Raw genomic sequence first — 19,219 nt, forward strand, 5'->3', positions numbered from 1 at the left:
AAAGGGCCTGGTACTTGAGACTCTACCATACCCCTGGTCTGGCTTCTGCATGACATTGAAATGTTTTTCCTCTTAAAGTTTTAATGGAAATCTCAGCTTCGCTTGCACAATGGCAGGTTGGCCACAGTCTTTTAGCACTGAATTTACAGACCTGCACAGCTGCAGTAACTGATGCACTGCTTTCAACTAAGTCCTTCACTGTTGTTCAATTTAATATAGTTTATATATGGCTCACAGCAGTGTTCAGAACAGGGGGATTATTCCTAAGGAAATTAAGGAGAAGGAAGAAAAATCATACAAACTTTCATGACTTTTGATTTATAATTGCTCCTTCAATGACCGTTCAAAGCCCATTTTAGAATTTAAATTGTGGCGCTGTGGTAGTGAGATAAAGTATAGTAAATATTTTAAGCTATGATTTAAGATTTCTGAATCTTCTTTACTTCCATAGTTGACCAAATCATAACAGCTACATTTTTAAACAGTTTTAAATATAAATGGATTCAGTGTCATTGCTAAGTCTATAATAAAAATTATCTTAATGGTCCAAGGAGGTAAACAGGCTATTGGATTTACTCGAAAGAACACAAACGTTCCACAGTAAGCAAGTCTCCCTGTGTTGTTTGGATCTCTCCAATCTGGCATTCCCTCCTGAAACTGTGTCCAGCACTTTCGATCAATAAATCCTACTTCACAGAAGTTAAAATAATATTGAAATCCTGTCAGCTAGGGCTGACCAGTGGTTACGTTTTCCACAGGGTAATGTATTTGCAAGGACATCAATCCTCTTCCTCTGGGTGGCTCCCTTTGATGGACACATTTCCACGACGAAATGACAAGGCCTTCTCTCTGGCTTTCCGTGGGTCAGTGTCCTTGGCAGGTCTTACAACACATCTGTCTGAAGTATGCTCGATTGCAGAACTCGAACTTCAGCACCAGCGGGCAGTAAGCCACTTTGTTCACATCTTTGCACTCTAACAAATGGGGGCAGAAAATGGAAGACAATTAGAGGCACATAAACAAGTACATAAACAAGCCCATGAGCCCGGATGTTCGGCAAGGACCTCCCCTTGAGCCTATCCACCTTGGCTTTCACATCCATGTGGTTTTTGTTTTTATTTTTAAGCATACCCTGTCTGGGACAGCCTACCAGAAACATTCTTTTGATACATTTTAACACAAATTAAAAAAAAAAAGATTGCAAGGCTTTCCTCCCAGACTTTTATAAGTATGGTGCATGCCCACTATGTCTTGAAAGAATTACCATTTGTTTGGATAAGTGATCACTTTAGACAGCTTCGAAACATGAGTCATTTTTCTTACAGCACTTTTATTGCTTCTTTCTCAAGGGTTATTTTATTCAGCAGTGCAAGGTTATCCAAAATCAAACATGAGTTGCATTGTTTGATACCAAAGTACACATGTCTCAAGAGAATCTCTGCATCTGCAAGGCGTGGGGATGGGCTTGGGTGAATGAAAGGATTGCTGACAGTGGCCTAGATTCAGCAACTACACTAGACAAAGAGGGAAACTCTGAGGGGTTGGCCTCAAATGGCAGCAGTCTGTGGGTTATGGAAACATGTAGAAATGTCTTTTTTTAATTTGGAAGTGAGACATGGCCTTCTTTTTTCCTATGTGTATTTTCTCCTCGGTGCTAGAATTGCCACAGTTGAAGCCTGCTCTTCTTGCAGCCAGAAGGTGGATAAATGATTCTTTCTCCATCTCCCCTTGAGGCTGGTTGTGGAAGATGGGGCCGACGGCCGGAGAGAGAGAGACACGGGCCTTTGATTCTCAGCGACCCCACCGCCCCCATAGGACCCCACTACTGCTAGTAATGATATTCTTCTCCAGTCCTCTGGTCACTTTTATCTGGGGATTTTAAAATACTTTGTAAACCTAGTAATTAAATTTCCATATGCCTCCCAGAATCAAAGTTCCACCCTCATTTTTCCAGGTGGTTATACTGAAGCATCCTGGGTAAATTGTTGAAGGTAATTAGAATCAGGCAGAACACTGGGTGAAGTTTAGCAGAACAGAGCAGTGCTCTGGTTGTTGTTGTTTGCTTGTTTTTTCCTGGCTTCAGAAATTCCCTAAAGTTCAAAGAACTCATGTACATGGTACATAAGCCATGTGATAAGCCTGGGAAATTAAATGCAAAGGCATAGGAAAATTTACAGTTCTTATTTCTGAAGTCAGGTAACAATCGTACTGATCTCACTTTCAAGGCTCTTTCAGTGATAGACCTAAAACTTTGAACTATAACCCCCAACCCTCTGGAAGTATAAGCTCTGCTACCATTGAACTCTCTTACTCAAGATTTGTTTTACAGAGAGAATAGAAGTTAGAAATTTGAATAGAACCTTTCCACAATACCATTCTCAATAAAGTTAAGTTTTGGCTGAAAGCACATAGGAGAGACATAAAAACTCTCCTTCGCACTAAAGAAATCAGTAAATATTTTGTCTCTTGAGTTTGAATTTGAGGTGAAAAGATCTCCACATATTTTAATTGGGAGGTCACCTGTTTCTTTTTTCTTTTCCTCTCTGTCATGACCAGTCAAAAGTAACTCCAAAAATGTTTAGACTAAGTTAGAATATTTTTGTGGGGGAAAAAAGTTTTATCAGTGTAATCAAGAGGGATATATTGCCAAAGTAACGTGGTTATTAAAATGGTGAGAAGAGCTGAGCGTAAACGACAAGAGGAGCCGGCACAATTTTACTCGTCTTTCGTTCCAAGTCGCCCTCCGTACGGGCAGCCTACCATGGACGCTACCGTGCACAGACTGCAACAGGGCTTCGTGGGGCGGCTTGCAACACAGAACACGCTTTAGCCTTGGCCTTCTTTGCCAGAATATAAAAATGATTTAGCTGATAATCAGATAGAGGAGCACTGCTTGTTTTAATAGTACAAGGAAATAAAATTAGAAGCCAGATTGCCTGGGTTTAGTCCTAGCTTTATCATTTACTAACTTTATGACTACACAAACCGATTAACCTCTCTGTGCCTAAGTTTCCTTGTCAGTAAAAGGGGATGATGAGCGTTCCCACCTCATATGTAACATGTATATCCTATGCTATCACCTCGTGCACAGAAAGTCCTCGATAAGGGTAGAATATTGAATTAGTATTATTATGACCACTATTAGTTGTTTTTTTCTTATCTTCACACTAGGATATATTTATTGATTTTTGGAGAGGAAGGGAGAGTGAGAAGGGGGGGAGGGAGAGAGAGAGAGAGAGAGAGAGAAAGAGTGTGAGAGAGAGAAAGAGAAACATCAATGGGTTGCCTCCAGTATGCACCCTGACTGGTGGTTGAACCTGCAACCAAGGCATGTGCCTTGACTGGCGATCAAACCCATAACCTTATGGTGTATGAGATGATGCTCCAGCCAACCGAGGCACACTCCTCGGTTGTGGAGCCAGGGCGGCCACTATTAGCTTTATCTCTTCCTACCTGATGACAGTGAGGATGTAACAGTAGATTACTATTGAGAAAATGCTCTCCTATAGGCACAAATCAGTTTGTTGACAAAATAAAAAATATTTCCCAGGAATATATACAACTTTATTGGGAGACTCATTACTCCATTTTTGGAAGAATTGCTGGACCAGGAAAACTCTGAGAAGAGCAAAATACAAGCAATGTCACAGATTTTTCCTTAAAGATTTAGACTTTGGAATCGGATCCAATAATGCATAATAAATATAGAGTAAAATAAAATATTCATAAATTGTTTTTCCTTCCAGTGACTCCTCCACCTACCCATTCAGGCCCTAATAATGTACATCCTCAGGTTTGGCTCTTTAGGAGGGGGTGCGAGCGAGGCGCACTCCTGGGCATGCTGAGGCCCGAGCGCTCTCCCAGCCAGGAGCGGTGTCTAGCCTGGGGCAGACCAGGGACCAGCTGCCAGTGTGTCCCTCTCTGAACTTCCCAATACCTCTGTTAAGTTCCTTCCCAGCTAACTCGATTCTGACCAACTTGACTGAGAGCAAGAAGTCAGCTGGTCCCTGGGAGCAGGAGGTAGGGACCATGAACGAGCGTCCCAGGACCTGCCTGCACCAGCAGCACCAAGCCGCGGTGAGGAGCAGCGGGCCTGGAGCTGGGCCTGGGGTGAACTCTGGCACTGCCTCCTTCCCACGTTTGCTGCCCTGGGCCAGGCTGCTTCACCTCTCCAAGCCGCAGTTTTTTCATCTGTGATATGGGGGCCTGCTCCTGGGATGTCCTGGGGCTTACACGAGGTCATACCTCTAAAGCACGTGCCGGGCACCCAGCACAGAGGAAGCCCTCTGTTTACTGGCTCTCGTTATTACTGCCACTGACACATCTGCTTGCGAGACAACCATCATGTATTGTTTCTCTGGGATGTACATCAAAATGTATACAGGCTCCCAGGAAGGGTTACCCATTTGATGCATGTGAGCAAATGAAGAGACAGACAGTAAACAGGGAGCAAGTGGATTAAGATTGGGTGGGAGAGACATGGGGAGGATCCAAGCTTGGGCTTTGATGAGATGCTAAAATGGTGACTCCTGGGTGATATAAAGAGGTTCGGCCTGGATGGAGCGCAGGGGCTCCCCCAAAGGAGGGTGCGCGGGGGCCACTCCATTCCTACTTTTTGGTTTTGCTTCCTAGGGGCTGCCCAATGGGAAGAATCAGTCTTTGGACTGATGAAGATCTATTCACCAAAGGTCAACTATAACTGGTCTTTTATTCTCTCAGTCTTTTGACTCCTTAATCTAGTAATCTAGATTAATCTAGTAATAATAACATTATATTTTTAATTATTTTTATATTACATTTTTAATACATTGTTTTATTTACCAAATGCCTCCTATGTGCCAGGCACTGCCTTATTTAATCCTTTTAAATCTATAAAACATCAATCAGCTTTACACAGATGGTAAACTGAAGCTCAGAAAGGTTACGAAACCCCTGCTGGGTCACACAGCTAGTTGGTCTAAGAATTTAGATCAGAACCCAAGTTTGTCTGACTCCAAAACCACTCTATTTTGGCAGCATTTTTAGCATCTAAGTGGAAAAAAAAGAAAAGGTTTCTGCCCATCAAACTTCTGTATTCTTGGCTGATACCACTAATAAGTCAACCTTTGGGCCATTATCAGGAGGTTTGCTTTGCGGCCTTAGAGAAGGGGAAAATGTTTTCTGAAAGGGGGGTTGTAGGTCATAGGCATTCAGAATAGCCTGGATAGTTTTCTTCACCTATCCTTTATCCCTAAATTTTGTAAAATTACTTGAGTGAAGGGTGATTTTAGACAGACCAAGATATTTAAAGTCTCCATTTTTACAGAAAGCTAAATGTATTTAAAAATATTAGTACCAGTTTTAAATTATATGGATTTTCATCCCATCTGTCACTTTCTGAGGACTTGGAATGACTCACTGACATTTTGCTGGCGTAGCTGAGAGGCTTTAATTATAAAATTTATCATTCGCTAGTGTGCCTCATCCTCAGAGCCCACTGAAAATATGGAATAGCCTTTTTACTCCCACCTTTAAGCCAATACACAGCTTACATTGGTGATAAAACCATTCTGGAGGAGGCTCACATAAATTAAACCACACTTTCCCACTGAACCCAAAACAACAGAAAAATTCTGCTTTAATTTCTAAATCATATTCAGTTGACATTGTATCTAGCTAATATCTAAAATATCTATAAAGTAAGAGTCTCTTTATACCCAAATACATAATCTGAAAATAAACATTTTTACTGGGAGATCTAGTAAAAGGAATCCTTTAATTTAGATAGAATCTTTTGTAATATAATCTCTCTGTAATTGATGTATCATATTTTCTTCATACAGATACACTATGTCTACTGCTTTTTTAGGGGTGGAATCTGAGCCAGAAGGGTCAAGGATTTTAAGATGAAGGAGGCTGATTTTCCCTTCTATCATCATGTACAGCTAAGTACTCTCCTGGGGGGATAATGACGGGACCCTCTTTCTACCTTTCTTCTTGTGAGGCTTTTGGAAGGGTGAGAGGTCCTTACTGTGTGGTTCCTAGGAAATATTTTGCTGACCTAACTAGTCTTTCCTTTTTAAAAAATATATACTTCTCCCAATCAAAAAATAAAGTTTCCCTTTACTCAAGGCCAGAAGCTTGTGGTGGGAATGACGATTTAAGGAGTATCCCTAAATTCTTCTTGGGGAGACTTGGGAATGTATCCAGGGCTGAAAACCAGCTGCTAGGCCCTGCGATGTGAGCTAGACCCATTCTTAGAATCTTAAGTAACTTGCAAGGTTTGCTGGAGTGAGTTTTGCTGGTAACCTGGGTTTTCGTAGAGTTGAATGATAAAAATTAGACAACCTGTTTCACAGGCAACACATGACTCTACTTATCATTGATGTTCCAATGGGTTTTTTCCCCAGGTGCTTTACATTAATCTTTCAAAACCCGGACCTAAAAGAAATGGTTTCAGAATACTCGTACTGAACAGAGGCTTATGAATTCAGGCTGAAGCTGGATTCAGATTCATTGTGACGTTGATGCCTTGGCTCAGTCCAAGGGGTACAAGAGCAACTCCCAAAGTGCAGAGCTCTTACATTTAATTCATCAAGCCCCGCAAAGCCTGCCTCAATTGTATCCTTGAAATGAGTTGGGATACACAGGGACAGAGCCTTCCATGACCCAGCTGGACCAGTCAGTATCTTTCTTTGGAGGGTGCATGCCCTCTGTGCCGGTGGGCTCTTTGTGACATTCAGAGGAAGGGCGCAGTGAGTGCAGAGTCGTGCCTTACGCACCTAAGGGTCTATCTTCTGGATCACAAAAGTTCAGCCAGCAGTGCCTCTGTCAATTTGCCCGCGGAGACGCAGAGCCTGGTGAGCAGGGGGACTGCGAAGGCTGTGTGCGCGCGTGTGCGGCACGGGCAGGGGTGCGAGCTAGGCGTGCTTTTCCTAACACAATTGTGCTTGAGCTCTGGATATTGTGCATATTCGGACTGGAATAGGTGACATAAGTTTTGTTTGGGAATCTGATATTATTCATTGCAATGGGAACAGTACACTACCTTTTTATCCTCAAAGCAAAGTGGTACCAACCATGGAGCTTGATTCTGCTTTCATCCGACCATGGACTGAGCCTCTCCTTTCTCCCTGTGCTTTCTCGGCTGCTTCTTACCTGGTCTCATTCCCTAGGTGCCAACTATATTTAACCTCGAAGTGACACGAGCCCAACACAAACCCAGAGCTGCCTCTAAACCAGACGGCCACGAATGTGAACCGAATGCCAAGGGCGATATAAGCTCTTTAAAATGGCAAAGAAAAAAAATAAAGGGTCTTCCTCACCTCCTTGAAATCAAAGCCTGAGCCTTCACTATTCTTTTCACTGATTTTAACACATTGTATGCCATTTAAAAACCAAAACTCAGTAGCTGTTCTGTTCTAGGGATTTTATGAGATGTCTGGAGCTTCCCAGGCCTTCTTAGAGTCATTTACTTGAGGGAGACTGAGACCCACCAAAGGCACAGTTAGACAGCTGGGCTGGTAAACCGATGTACACTAACCGCACCTTTCCTAGGTTGGTTACCAGCTCACAGCGCACTATGAATCATTACCTGGCAGCAATAAATACTAGATGACAGAGTGCCTTGTGCTGCTGAGAAGCTGAAAAGACTCATCATATAAACTGCAAGGGAACTTGAAACTGCATAAAGATGAATAAAATGGCATTTGGGATAGAATTTCAGGTGAGTTTGAGTAGGCAAGACCCAGATGCCAGATGCACTTTAAAAAATGACTCTGAGTAGTATTTCAAATGCAGTGACGCCCAGCGTGTCTGTAATTCACTCTCGGTAGCAATGCAGCGTCACCCTCATTGGGGGCAGTCTGTCAAGATCAAGTTTATAATGCTGTAACTCTTAACTGCAGCCTTTCAGAAATAAAAACAAAAGCAGACATGGAACATGGCAGATTTTATCTTCCTGCTTCCTCTTCCTATTCCCTTCCCACTACTTACTTTTAATTTTGTGACACTCCACTTCTGATTTTTTTCTCTTATGTTTCTTCAATCTCTCTACATTATTTATTTTTATTTTAAAAATTGTATTCAAATTCTATTATTTTATTATGGTTTGGGGGACTAGTGTGCTTAAGTACCCTATAGAGGCCTAAATTATTTATCGTGATTAGTGATTATATTTGAAACTTGGGAGGCATACTGAATACCTCCGTATCTTTCATCCCCATGTCTAATCGTACGTCAGGTTCTTTTTTTTCCCTTTCCATTTTATTTTCCTGTTTTTCAATTTGTTACCCTCCTTCTGATCCCTACTGTATCTGCCTTAGTTCAAGACTTTATCGTCTCTAGCCTGTATTCTCAGAACGCCTTTCTAACTCTTCTCCCACCCGGCTACCCTCCCTCTGCCCTCTAACACTCCTGCCGCCCTAAGCATGTCGCTCCCCTATTTCCTTCACTTGGCTCCTAGAACTCATAGATAGAGTCCCAACTTTCTTCCACTGCATACAGGACTCTCCCAAACCAAGTCCTCCCCTCTCTCTTTATAGCTTCATTTCCATGGCCTGCTCACCTGCCAACCTACGGCCGCCTTGCCAAACAGCCTCCATACCACCGTGCCTGTACACTCTTGCCCTCTGCCAGGAATGCCCAGCACCTCAATGTCTTCTTGGCAAACTGTGACCCACCCAACAGACCCACTCGACCTTGCCTTCGCCATGATGCTGCTACTGATTACCCCACCCTCTGTGGACTCTTGTAGCTTCTTTCCACCCCTATTACATTGCTGCCCAATTGTGACGATTATTTGTTTGCATGTTGCCACCCTTACAGAACTGTGCTCTATATGAGAACAGGGACTTTGTCATACTCCTTGTCACATTAGGTATGTTTCATGAGTAAATGAATTAATGGTTGAACAAATGGAGCATATTATTTAACAACCATTACCCTGAGGAATGGACAGATAGATATACATGTGATAAAGCAAGTCAAGTAAAATGTTAACACTAGAAGAGAGATGTGGGTGTTCATTGTAAAATTCTTTAAACTTTGCTGTATATCTGAAACTTATTATTTTCATAATACAATGTTAGGAGAAGAATCACTTTCTGAACTTTGGTATTACAATTTAAACAATTCCCAAGGTTCTGGCAGTGGTCCATATCATCCATAGAGACCCCACTGAAAAATGGTATTTCATTTTTATTTATTTTAAAGATTTTACTTTTTTTTAGCAAGAAGAGAAGGGAGGAAGAAAGATAGGGAGAGAAACATCAATGTGAGAGAGACACGTCGATTGGTTGCCTCTCGTACATGCCTCAGCTGGGGACGAACCCACAGCCCAGGCATGTGCTCTGATCAGGAATTGAACTGGTGACTTTCTCTCTGCCACTTTGTAGGATGATGCCCAACCAACTGCGCCATATCAATGAGGGCTATTTACTTATTTTTTTAAATTGAATTTATTGGGATGACATTGGTTGACAAAAATCATATAGGTTTCATGTGTACAATTCTATTATAAATATATCATCTGTATATTGTACTGTGTGATCACCACCGCAAGCCAAGTCTCATTCCATCATCACTTGTCCCCCCTGTACCTCGTCCACCCCCCATTCCCTTCCCCTCTGGTAATCACCATGCAGTTGTTTGTGTGCGTGAGGTTTTTTTCTTTTTGCTTAATCCCTTTACCTTTTTCACCTAGCCCATCCTTCCCTCTGACAGCTGTCAATCTTTTTTCTATGAGTCTGTTTCTATTTTGTTAGTTTATTTTGTTCATTCCACATTCCACATATGAGTAGATGTGACCTTAGAGATCATCCACTCCAATCTCTCATTGTATAGATTAGTAAACTCACCCCCAGAAAGGTTAAGTGACTTAAGGTCATACAGTTCGTGGAAGAGTCAGAAAAAAATCTCAGATTTTCTGATCACATACCCAGTACATACACAGCTTTCATAAGTGCTCTATACAAACAGTGGTTTGATGGGGCTCTTCAAACCCTGGGAACCAGTACAGGTGAGTTCCTGGAGACCACAGGCTCCTCCTCCATGGGAAACTTACCTTCAGCATTGGAAATGGGGGTACTGTCACATTTGCTTTCACACTGCTGCATCGATGGAGGCCGAACAGTTTCTGGACAGTCACTAGATGCCTGTCCAGTGTAGGAGAGACATTGCACGGTCCGCATTTGCTGTCCAAGGCCACACTGAGCAGAACACTAAAGCCAAAGACAGAGAGAGAAAAAATACTGATCTCAACAGTTTTCAGAAGGTAAAAAAGTACTACGTCATTTCAAATTTGACATATGTCAGTGTTTAAAGCCCATGTGCAGTTCACCTTGGAGAGGTGTGTGATTAAGTCATTCTACTCTAGAATTGGTTTGGAAATTCAAGGGTCAGGTTACACCCTAGAAAGTGGAAGCAACATATAGCTCCCAGAAGTCATCAGATGAAGATTTCTTGGACTAGTATTCTAACAGTTTCAAGCAGTACTGGTGAACTCTAATAGGAGTATAATTTAAAAAATCCTCATGAGGAAGTAGAATAATTAGAGAATCCAGGACTGAGACCTCACTATTGCTCACTGCTTATTATAGGCTTGTGGGCAAACAACCTGATGGTCTACTGTTGCTCTGAACCTCATCAAAACATTAGTTCAGTGACTGCTGAGGGGCCTGGTGATATGGCCAGTATTTTCATAAAAAGAGTTTAAATATGTACCTCAAGTTTTCTAAGGTACTATGAGCCACACAAACCTGAGAAGTGGTCTGATATTAGCCAATTTGCATGTCTCCCTCTCCTTTTTCATCTATTCAGGGATTTAGTTATTTCAGAATTGAAGTCATTCTTTGAGTGGCTTAGTTTCAGCTGGGACTGATGCATTGTCTAGGCTGAAGAATGAAGCTGGGTCTATTCTTTGGACCTGCCACCCAGAATACCAGAAAGCCTGTGAGATTTGAGATCAAAGGGATGAGGAGCTAACGGTGCCAAGATAGGCCACGGTGATGTTTATAAGGTAAACAAACTGAGGCCCCATTGACTTTGTTTGCAAAAACTCTCAAAGCACGGGACTTGCAAGGATATTCGTAGACAAATTTAAGTTTCTAAATACAGAGTAACATACATGCACTATAAAAATGTACTAAAGCATCTTTACTTTTTCACTGGTTAATTTCAATTTTAAGAAACTGAACTGAAAATATACATGAGAAGAAAAGGATTTGATGACATTTAAAATAATAAACTGAAATTGATCATTGTAAATTTGATAAAATCACTAACATGCAAAAACTTTCTTTTTAAGATTGTATTTATCTATATTTAGATAAATGAGAATGGAGGGAGAAAGAGAAACATCACAATGTGTGAAAGATGGATCTAGTGGTTTGTGCCCTGACTGGGAATTGAAACGGTGACCCTTAGGTTTGCAGGCTGGTGCTCAATCTACTTAGCCATACCAGCCAGGGAGAACACATAAGAACTTTCAATGAGACTTAACACTGCACTGCAATGAAGAATGTATAAAAAAAGAAATTACTACCTGGTTTAAATAAAAATTATGAAAGCATGTTTGTACTGATTCTTTAATAGTATATCAATCATATATATGATACTGTCACACTTCTACAGTGAAACAGTTAATTGCATACAATGTTGATGTGTATCCCATAGACCACTCTGTAAATTAAACAGTATTATACCAAATTATTTACTGTTCGCTATACAAATGTTAATTATTTTATGATCATACTTCTTTTGTCTCCATAGGGCTGAGCAAGTATATTTATTTGCCTTAACGGAGACTGAAAATCTTTCCCTGCTCCCAAATGTGACAAAAGAGGTCAATAGATACCACTATACTCTAGCAGTATTAAATTTTGGCCAGAATTTTGAGAACTGTTTCTATGAAATGTGTTATTTTTTAACATGACCTAATAGATTCTCTTTTTGACATGCAAAAAAAACAAAACAAAACAAACAAAAAACAAAAAAAAAAACAATACTTAATTTTCCTTCTATCCAAAAATACCAATTTGCTTTTAAAGGGTTCAAGGTGCCTTCAGCAAGATACCACAATTTAAAAGTGAGTGAGAAAGGGAAAAAAAGGAATTGGGACATAAACTGGAAATGAGTCTAATGTAAAAACACATACCAAAAGTCTTACTATACTTTTTCCCAATTCATAATCTCCAACAGAAAAATCCATTGAAGAATAAATATTAATGATATTTCAGAGACTGTCAATCAATACCCCCTTATCTTTTCTGTGAGGTTAAGAGGAGTTATTTTTCAAGTAGGAAAACTAAGACACTGGTGTTAAATGTTTTGTTCTTGCCTTAGTTGAGAGAGTTGGGACTAGAATTCAAAGTTTTGTTAGCTTGTTCAAATCTTGAGCCATCTAGATTATTTTGCTTTTAATTTTAAGTTAAAATGCCAGGCTCCTAGGGGTAGGTAGAAGGGAGAGGAGCGCAGAGGTGTGGAAGAATATAGCTAAGTGTGTCTGTGCGTGGCTGCTGCTATTTGTGCACTGTTCCACACTCATACCTTACACCTAGATTTTTGTGTACTGTTGGTCATCTCCTGAGCCCTTACAATGAGCCAGTCAGGAACCTAAGTGTCTTAAGGTGCCACTTAGAGGAGCCCACAGGGAGACTGCCGTACCTGGCCCCAGTCTCCTGTCACCCAGCGGGGCGGGGGGCAGCTGCGCAAACTGCAGCGGATGCGGGTGGGGGGTTTGCTCTCCTCCGGACACTGTGCAGCTGGGAATGTTTTAGAAAGGTCACTGCTCTTGCACAGAACAATCCGATGCTTGAATCCTGAACCACATTTAGGAGTGCACTGGAAAGAAAACAAATACTAATGAATAACAGTGATAAAGAAAATTCGAAGAAAGTGTTCTTGGAGTAAATAGGTGTTAGGGTATACAGGATACATACTCACTAAATTCTAGGCAAAGTCTTTCAGATGTGAAACTCCCTTAAGTATTTAAGCAGAAGCACTTTTATCTTTTCCTCTAAGATCTTTAAGAGCTAAACCCAAAGTTTGCTTTTCTTGGCTAACTTATTTTCTTCATTTATTGAGGGTAGGTTTATTCCTCAATTCCCCCCTCTCCTGGGCCACATTCAGCTGTGATAAGATTTTGCTATTTTTTGGAATGTGGAATCGTTGGTTTCCTACTTTCTGGGTGTAGTCTTCTGAAGAAAATTCTTGTTATTACTAGACCATAAGAACTTGTCTTTGTGAAGCAAGATAGAGGCTGATTTATGCGTATTCTCACAGTGTGGTGGCTATGAATACATGGTTGCAGGTGATGGTTAGTTGCACAGAACATCTCTGGACTTCTCCCTGTCCGCCGGTTAAACATAATGAACTCTACTGTTCTTTACTTGGATAAGTCCATTCGTACTAAGGTAGAGGTGCCTCTTCCTATGTCACGAAGGGTACTATCCACATTTCTTCCAGGTTAATTAACATAGCGGCTGACTGAAGTCCTCCAGCTGTCTCCCCATACCTCTGAACCCTTCCTTAAAACCTGTACTTTCTCTCAGTCAAGTGAGAACCTTACCTACAACATTTTGAAGCCCTCTTTCTATATCTTTTATTTATTTATTTTTTAAAAAAACATTTTCACATCTCCTATAAGAATGGACTGGGGGAAAGGGGAATACAAATGAAAGACCGTCTTTATACCTCTAGAGGCTCATAGTTTTATGTAGGAGAGAGACATGTGAGTACAAGTTTAAATACCAAAAAAGAGGATGTAGAGTATATAAATTCTATGCCCCTAATCACTATCTGCCTTTTTGATAATTACGTATTTACCTATCTTTTTACCACTACCAGATTATAAGCTCATTAAAATGATTTATTTCTGCTTTATCTTTATACCCCACCCTGATCCCAGGGTCCAGGCTTTGAGTGTGCACTCAACAAATATATACTGTCCTTTATCTGGAAAGACGATGGCTCTGATTTACCATCAGGTAAACCAAGATGTACTAGTCATGGGAAAGGACATCTGAATGAACACTACACACCTCTGAGTGCCTGTGTGCAGGCAATCCTTGAGCCTGGTACATGCCATAGAAAGAAAAATACTAAAATTTTTTTCAGGTAAAAATCAAGGATCCCATGAACACTCTTCACCACAATGACTGTAATAACAATACAATTCCTCCAACTTAGGAAAAATTGTCCTTAGGATACATTTTGAAGGAGGATAACATTCAGTTTTTTCCAATAAGGTTCCAGCAGAGTTAGGGACTGAGAGATCAAGAGAGAAATTCCCGACCCCTGTTGTTCTTGTCACAGCCAAATCAACATCCTTATTTCCAGCTGCTGCCTCATTCTACCCACACAGTCAATCACTGGGTTCCATTAATTCGATTCCTAAATCTCTCTCATGTCTATTGATTTCTTTGTCCCATTGCCACCAACCTTACTACAGACAGCATCATTGCCATCTGTAATCATTGTAATATTGGAGCGGCTTTCTGGTAGGTCTCCTGTTTCTTGCTCTTGCTTCACTCCAATCCACTCTCTGAAGCACACATCCAATTATATTCTCTTATTATGGAAAAAAAAAATCCTTCAATGGCTCACTATTGTCTTCCGGATAAAAACTCAACTTTTTAAATATGCTTACTATATCCTGATAGGAATTTTCTGCTTATTTCTTCAGATTCATGTCTCCATGCGAAATGCTAGGCCAGTCCCCAGCATGGAGCTAATGCTGCTGCTGCTAAGACTACTACAACTATTGCTAACGATGATAATAATAGCAGCTACTGTTTAATAAACACTGTGTACACCATGTGTTAAGTGCTATAATTTACACAATCCTCACAAAAATTTTGTGAGACAATTACTATTCTGTTTTAAAAACGAAAAAAAAATCTTAGAATAAGTAATTGGTAGAAACTCATATAAGTGTGAAATGGCAGACCTAATGCTGACTCCCACTGAGCATTTCCTGGATATTAGGCATTACACTATGTACTTTATAGATAGTCTCACAATCTTCACAACAATCCTATCACTTTATATTTCAAGAAACTATGACATGCAAACATATCTTGCAATCATGCATTCTGTAGAATGGATAAAGCCCTGGTTCAGGTCTCTTGAGCTTGTCCCACTTGTGTTTAGTTCTCTTGGTTTCACACCAAGTATCCCCCACCATCCACCGATGTTAGAAAGCAAAGCCTTAGAGGATTTCTGTCACTTTCTTAATGCTTCATATTACTAGTGATAACAACAATCCTACTAGCTCACGTTCCATTAGAGTTTCACAGCTTACAAAATACTTTCAAATACATTATTTTTATACAAATTTTGAGACTTTTTACAGATGAAGAAAGCTTAAGCAACTTAATCAAGGTTAAACAGGTAGCAAGTGGTACAGCTGGAACTAAACTCTAAGCTTGCAATCCATACTTTGGCTCTTAGCATTGGCAGAAACAAAGTCATGAAAACATATAAGTATTAATTACTGTAAAAAATAAACTAAGATAAATACAAGAAGATAGAGGGCACTTCAGACTTTAAGGATAGAGATGGAAATGCACAGAATGTATTGGATATTCAGTTTCAGTACTTTGAGGCTATGATTAGTTTTCTACATTGCGAACATTTATTGATAAATGTAGTTGCACCACACCCTTCTCCTTTCACATTTTAAACGCATGCATACATATAGTGAAGCCTGGGACATATGTCCCTTGTTTATTCTAATATCTTTTTCCAGTAGCAAGAGCTACTGCTATTATTTAAAGACTGCAGCAATCTTTTCTAAGAGCCTATACCAACGTCCTGCTTACACCTAGGGGAGGCAGACAGTGCAAGGACAGATAGCTCATTCATTTGTGTCTGAGAAGTACCAAGGGAACCAAAGACAAAACAAAACAAATTGATTGGTGATAATGGAGAGAGGAATGAAAAGAGAAAGCAACTCATATTTATTGTGTCAGGTGGTGTTCTAAGTCCTTGCCATGTCATAATCCACCTAATCCTCAGAGAAACTTCATGAAGTACTATTTACCATCCACTTTAGAGGTGGGAAACTGATGCACTGAGAGGTATAGGTAAATCCAGATGGCAGGTTCTTACTAGCATAAAGCTCTGGAAGATAAATGTACAAACACACAAACCTTCTGTGCTTTTCTACACGAAGCTCATTGTACAACACGACCTTCTACCAAGGCAAGAAATTATTTTAGAATACTACAGCCAAAACTCCACTAAAGAAGCCAATGACACTCTATTTTACAGAAGTAGAAAGATAATCAACTAGATTCTCAAAATAGTGAATGCCTGAAAACTACCACATTTCTGCCACATTCTGATTCAATGAATACAGCGACCCTTGAGCTCTGCAGATCTCTCCACAACTATTACATATCTGTAGCCAGAACCTCAGCTCTGGTCTCTGCAAATATTGTCCTTCTTAAGGATGATTATAAAATTAGATGTTTAAAAATTGCTTGTAAAAAAGTAGTAAAGGCACAGGGATGCCAGTTAGACCAGCTTCGTTCTAAATAGAACTCTATCCTGCAAATTCTTCTGACCCAGATGTTCAAGAAGGCACATCCCTCAGCCTGTTTTTATTTTTACTTCTTCATTCTGCTTTATTTAGCTTACATTTCATCTTTGCCTTTCTGGTTAATGTTAATGTATCTGACAGCTTCAGTTTTACTTGGCTATTAAAAAAATTGGAAATCCTAGAAAAGCAAGAGGTAGACATGACTGTGTCCATGATTAACAGGCATTAACTTAATTAGGAACGCTTCAGAGATGTCTTCATAAATGATCCTTAGCCTATACGCACGTGAAGGGTATATTTTTGCACACTTTTTGTGTGTGTAGTAAAACTCATTAGTAATAATCAGAAATTAAATATTAAGTTCAGTAACAAAAATTATTTTTTATATTAAAGTATAGTTATGAATATCAACATCCATTCCCTTCCTTCTCATAATAAATCATTAGGTAGCTGGGTGGAGATATTATTTCAGTGGACAACCTTCTTTAGTAAAATTGTTTCTCCTATCTAGTTTTTCTCTTTTATTCACATAATGAGAAAATTACAATTGTTTAAAATCTACCCAGACCATTTGTTTTTGTTTTCATCTCAGTAGGACATAGGAAGTGATTTTTGTGAGAGATGCATTTATGTTTTCATTTCATGTTCTGTGATTAAGAAGCAAAAACGTATTTTTCAGAAACAAAAAGTATTTGAAACCACACCAGGAAAAACAATTTGGCTATCACTTATAAAGGACAGAAATGTGAATGTTTTGAGGTTAGACTTAGTTCTCTCTGGAGAGGGGGGTTTCGTTTACTTAGCTACATACCAGGGTAGAGCCTGGGAGTAAACAAGGTGGCATCACAGGTTGCCTGCAAAACAAAGCACTGTCCCTGGAGGGTAGATTCCGCCCCCCATCCTTCTTAAGTAACACTCCCTAAAAGTCTGTCCTAGAAAGTCAACTGATTGTGAGGCCAGTCATCATTTATCCAAAAATAAGTACAAAAGCCAGACCATTTTCAATGGGTACTCTGTGGGAGTCAGAAGAAACTATCCTGATACATCAAAAGACAGGTTCGGGATGGCTGGAGACCATCCACACACAGCACGTAGCATTGCTCTTAAGAGCTACATGCCAGGAGAGGGCAAGAACAGAAAACCATTTAAGTCCACATATAGCGCGGGTGACCCCAGGACCGAGGCGAGGTGGTAGGAAATAGGAAAGCCATGGCTTCATTAGTTTCACAAAAGGCTGCTGAAGAGCCATTTTCCACCGAGGTAATTTGGCTTTTTTTTTTCCTTTGCCATAAGCACCGGGTGGGTTTCACTGATGGAGAAAACGAAAAACGGTTCCTGGCCTTGCAACAATGGAAATTTTATATTAGAGCAGCCGGCAATGAATAGAAAAAGGTCAAAGGGTACATTCTTTTTGCTGCAACATGTTTTCACCAGTTGAACCTCACCCTGGTGATTAGCGGAGCTCAAACAGCTGATAATGGGGAGAGGGCAGAAAGAGGAGGGAAGTTTTCAAGGGCGCGTCAGAGGAATATTGTGAGAAATATTTGCAAAAGTTAGCTAAAAGGGATTGAACACTGCCCCGCTCTTCTGCCTGCTGGGGCCTCCTTTTTTCATTAGTGGGAGGTGTTCCATTCCTCTGGGAAGAACAGGCTCCTTGTTCTTGCTTTGTTCTCCAGAGCTACTCAGACATTTATTTCACTTTATGCAATTTACTTTCACTTGCTTTTAACCCATGTAGGGAAGAGGTGGGCTTCCTGGTAATGTAAGGAAATAGAAGCAAGAGAGTGCACCCCTCTTGTGGAAAATAAACAGGAGAGACTGAATGGGGGAAAATTATCCTTCCTCCTGAATAGAGGATGAAGTTGATGGTACTGAGAGTGTCCAGCGGGAATCCTTGAAGTGGAAGGGCAGCACTGCTTGAGCAATGCTTACCCTAGACTCATTTTCCTGCATTGTCTGTGGAGGGACATCAGCGGCCACCAATTCTTTTTTTGAGGTGATTGTCCCAACACGTTCACTTGAAGTCCTCTGCACAACTTTCCCCTAAGCTTTGACTCAGCTATCTTAAAGAAGATGGCAGAAATGTGATTAAAAGCCCCCTAAGCTTACACATATTTCCTCAGGCAGCTCCCAGGACACCTAAGAGCCTCTCAGAGCTGCCTGAGCAAGGAACTTCTAAGACTGGACAGATAACAATCAAAATTCTAAAAGTAGGGTAACTACAGCCACTATGAGGTTGAATTAGGAAGGAAACTGTAATATGGTATTTGGAATGAAAACATTGAGTAATACTCATAAGCTATTCCTCAAGGTGATTATATTTGGTTGTTTTATATCAAAATAAAAATATAATGACACAGAAATATGTAGGTCAAGAGACCGATGTGAAATGAGTCTGTGCATGAAGAGGTTTTGGTGTTTTCGTGGTTGGTAGAATTTTTTTCTAGTTTTTGCTTATGACCTTGTCTATTTTTCTCCACTTTTTGTAGAAAAATGATGTGGGATAGAGCTTTGTAGTCGAGCCTTTTTGTTACCTGGCACAACTTTATTCAATCTTATTGTCCATTTATTCTTGAAAACAAAAAACTCTTTTCTCCAACCCTATGTGTTTCTGTTCGGTTGTTTCTCTTCCCAGAAATACCTTCTCCAGTTCCCCTGTTCTCTTCCCTGCTTCAAATCCTGTACTCTCTCAACATT

General features: G+C 40.3%; 1 protein-coding gene across 1 annotated transcript in view; it reads right to left on the reverse strand.

Annotated features, from left to right (window-relative positions):
* Positions 1-864: 864 nt before the first annotated feature.
* ADAMTS6 (ADAM metallopeptidase with thrombospondin type 1 motif 6) overlaps positions 865-19,219 on the reverse strand; it is a 226,177-nt gene continuing 207,822 nt past the window's right edge. Inside the window, exons 22-24 of the mRNA XM_054578414.1 lie at positions 12,643-12,819; positions 10,043-10,199; positions 865-974 (exon numbers count right to left, since the gene is read on the reverse strand). Coding sequence (XP_054434389.1) covers positions 865-974; positions 10,043-10,199; positions 12,643-12,819 — 444 coding nt within the window. The remainder of the gene's footprint in view (positions 975-10,042; positions 10,200-12,642; positions 12,820-19,219) is intronic.

The sequence above is a fragment of the Pteronotus mesoamericanus genome, unplaced genomic scaffold, assembly GCF_021234165.1.
Source record: "Pteronotus mesoamericanus isolate MK-2021 breed Mesoamerican mustached bat unplaced genomic scaffold, CSHL_Meso_final contig_50, whole genome shotgun sequence".
NCBI classification, from domain to species: Eukaryota; Metazoa; Chordata; class Mammalia; order Chiroptera; family Mormoopidae; genus Pteronotus; species Pteronotus mesoamericanus.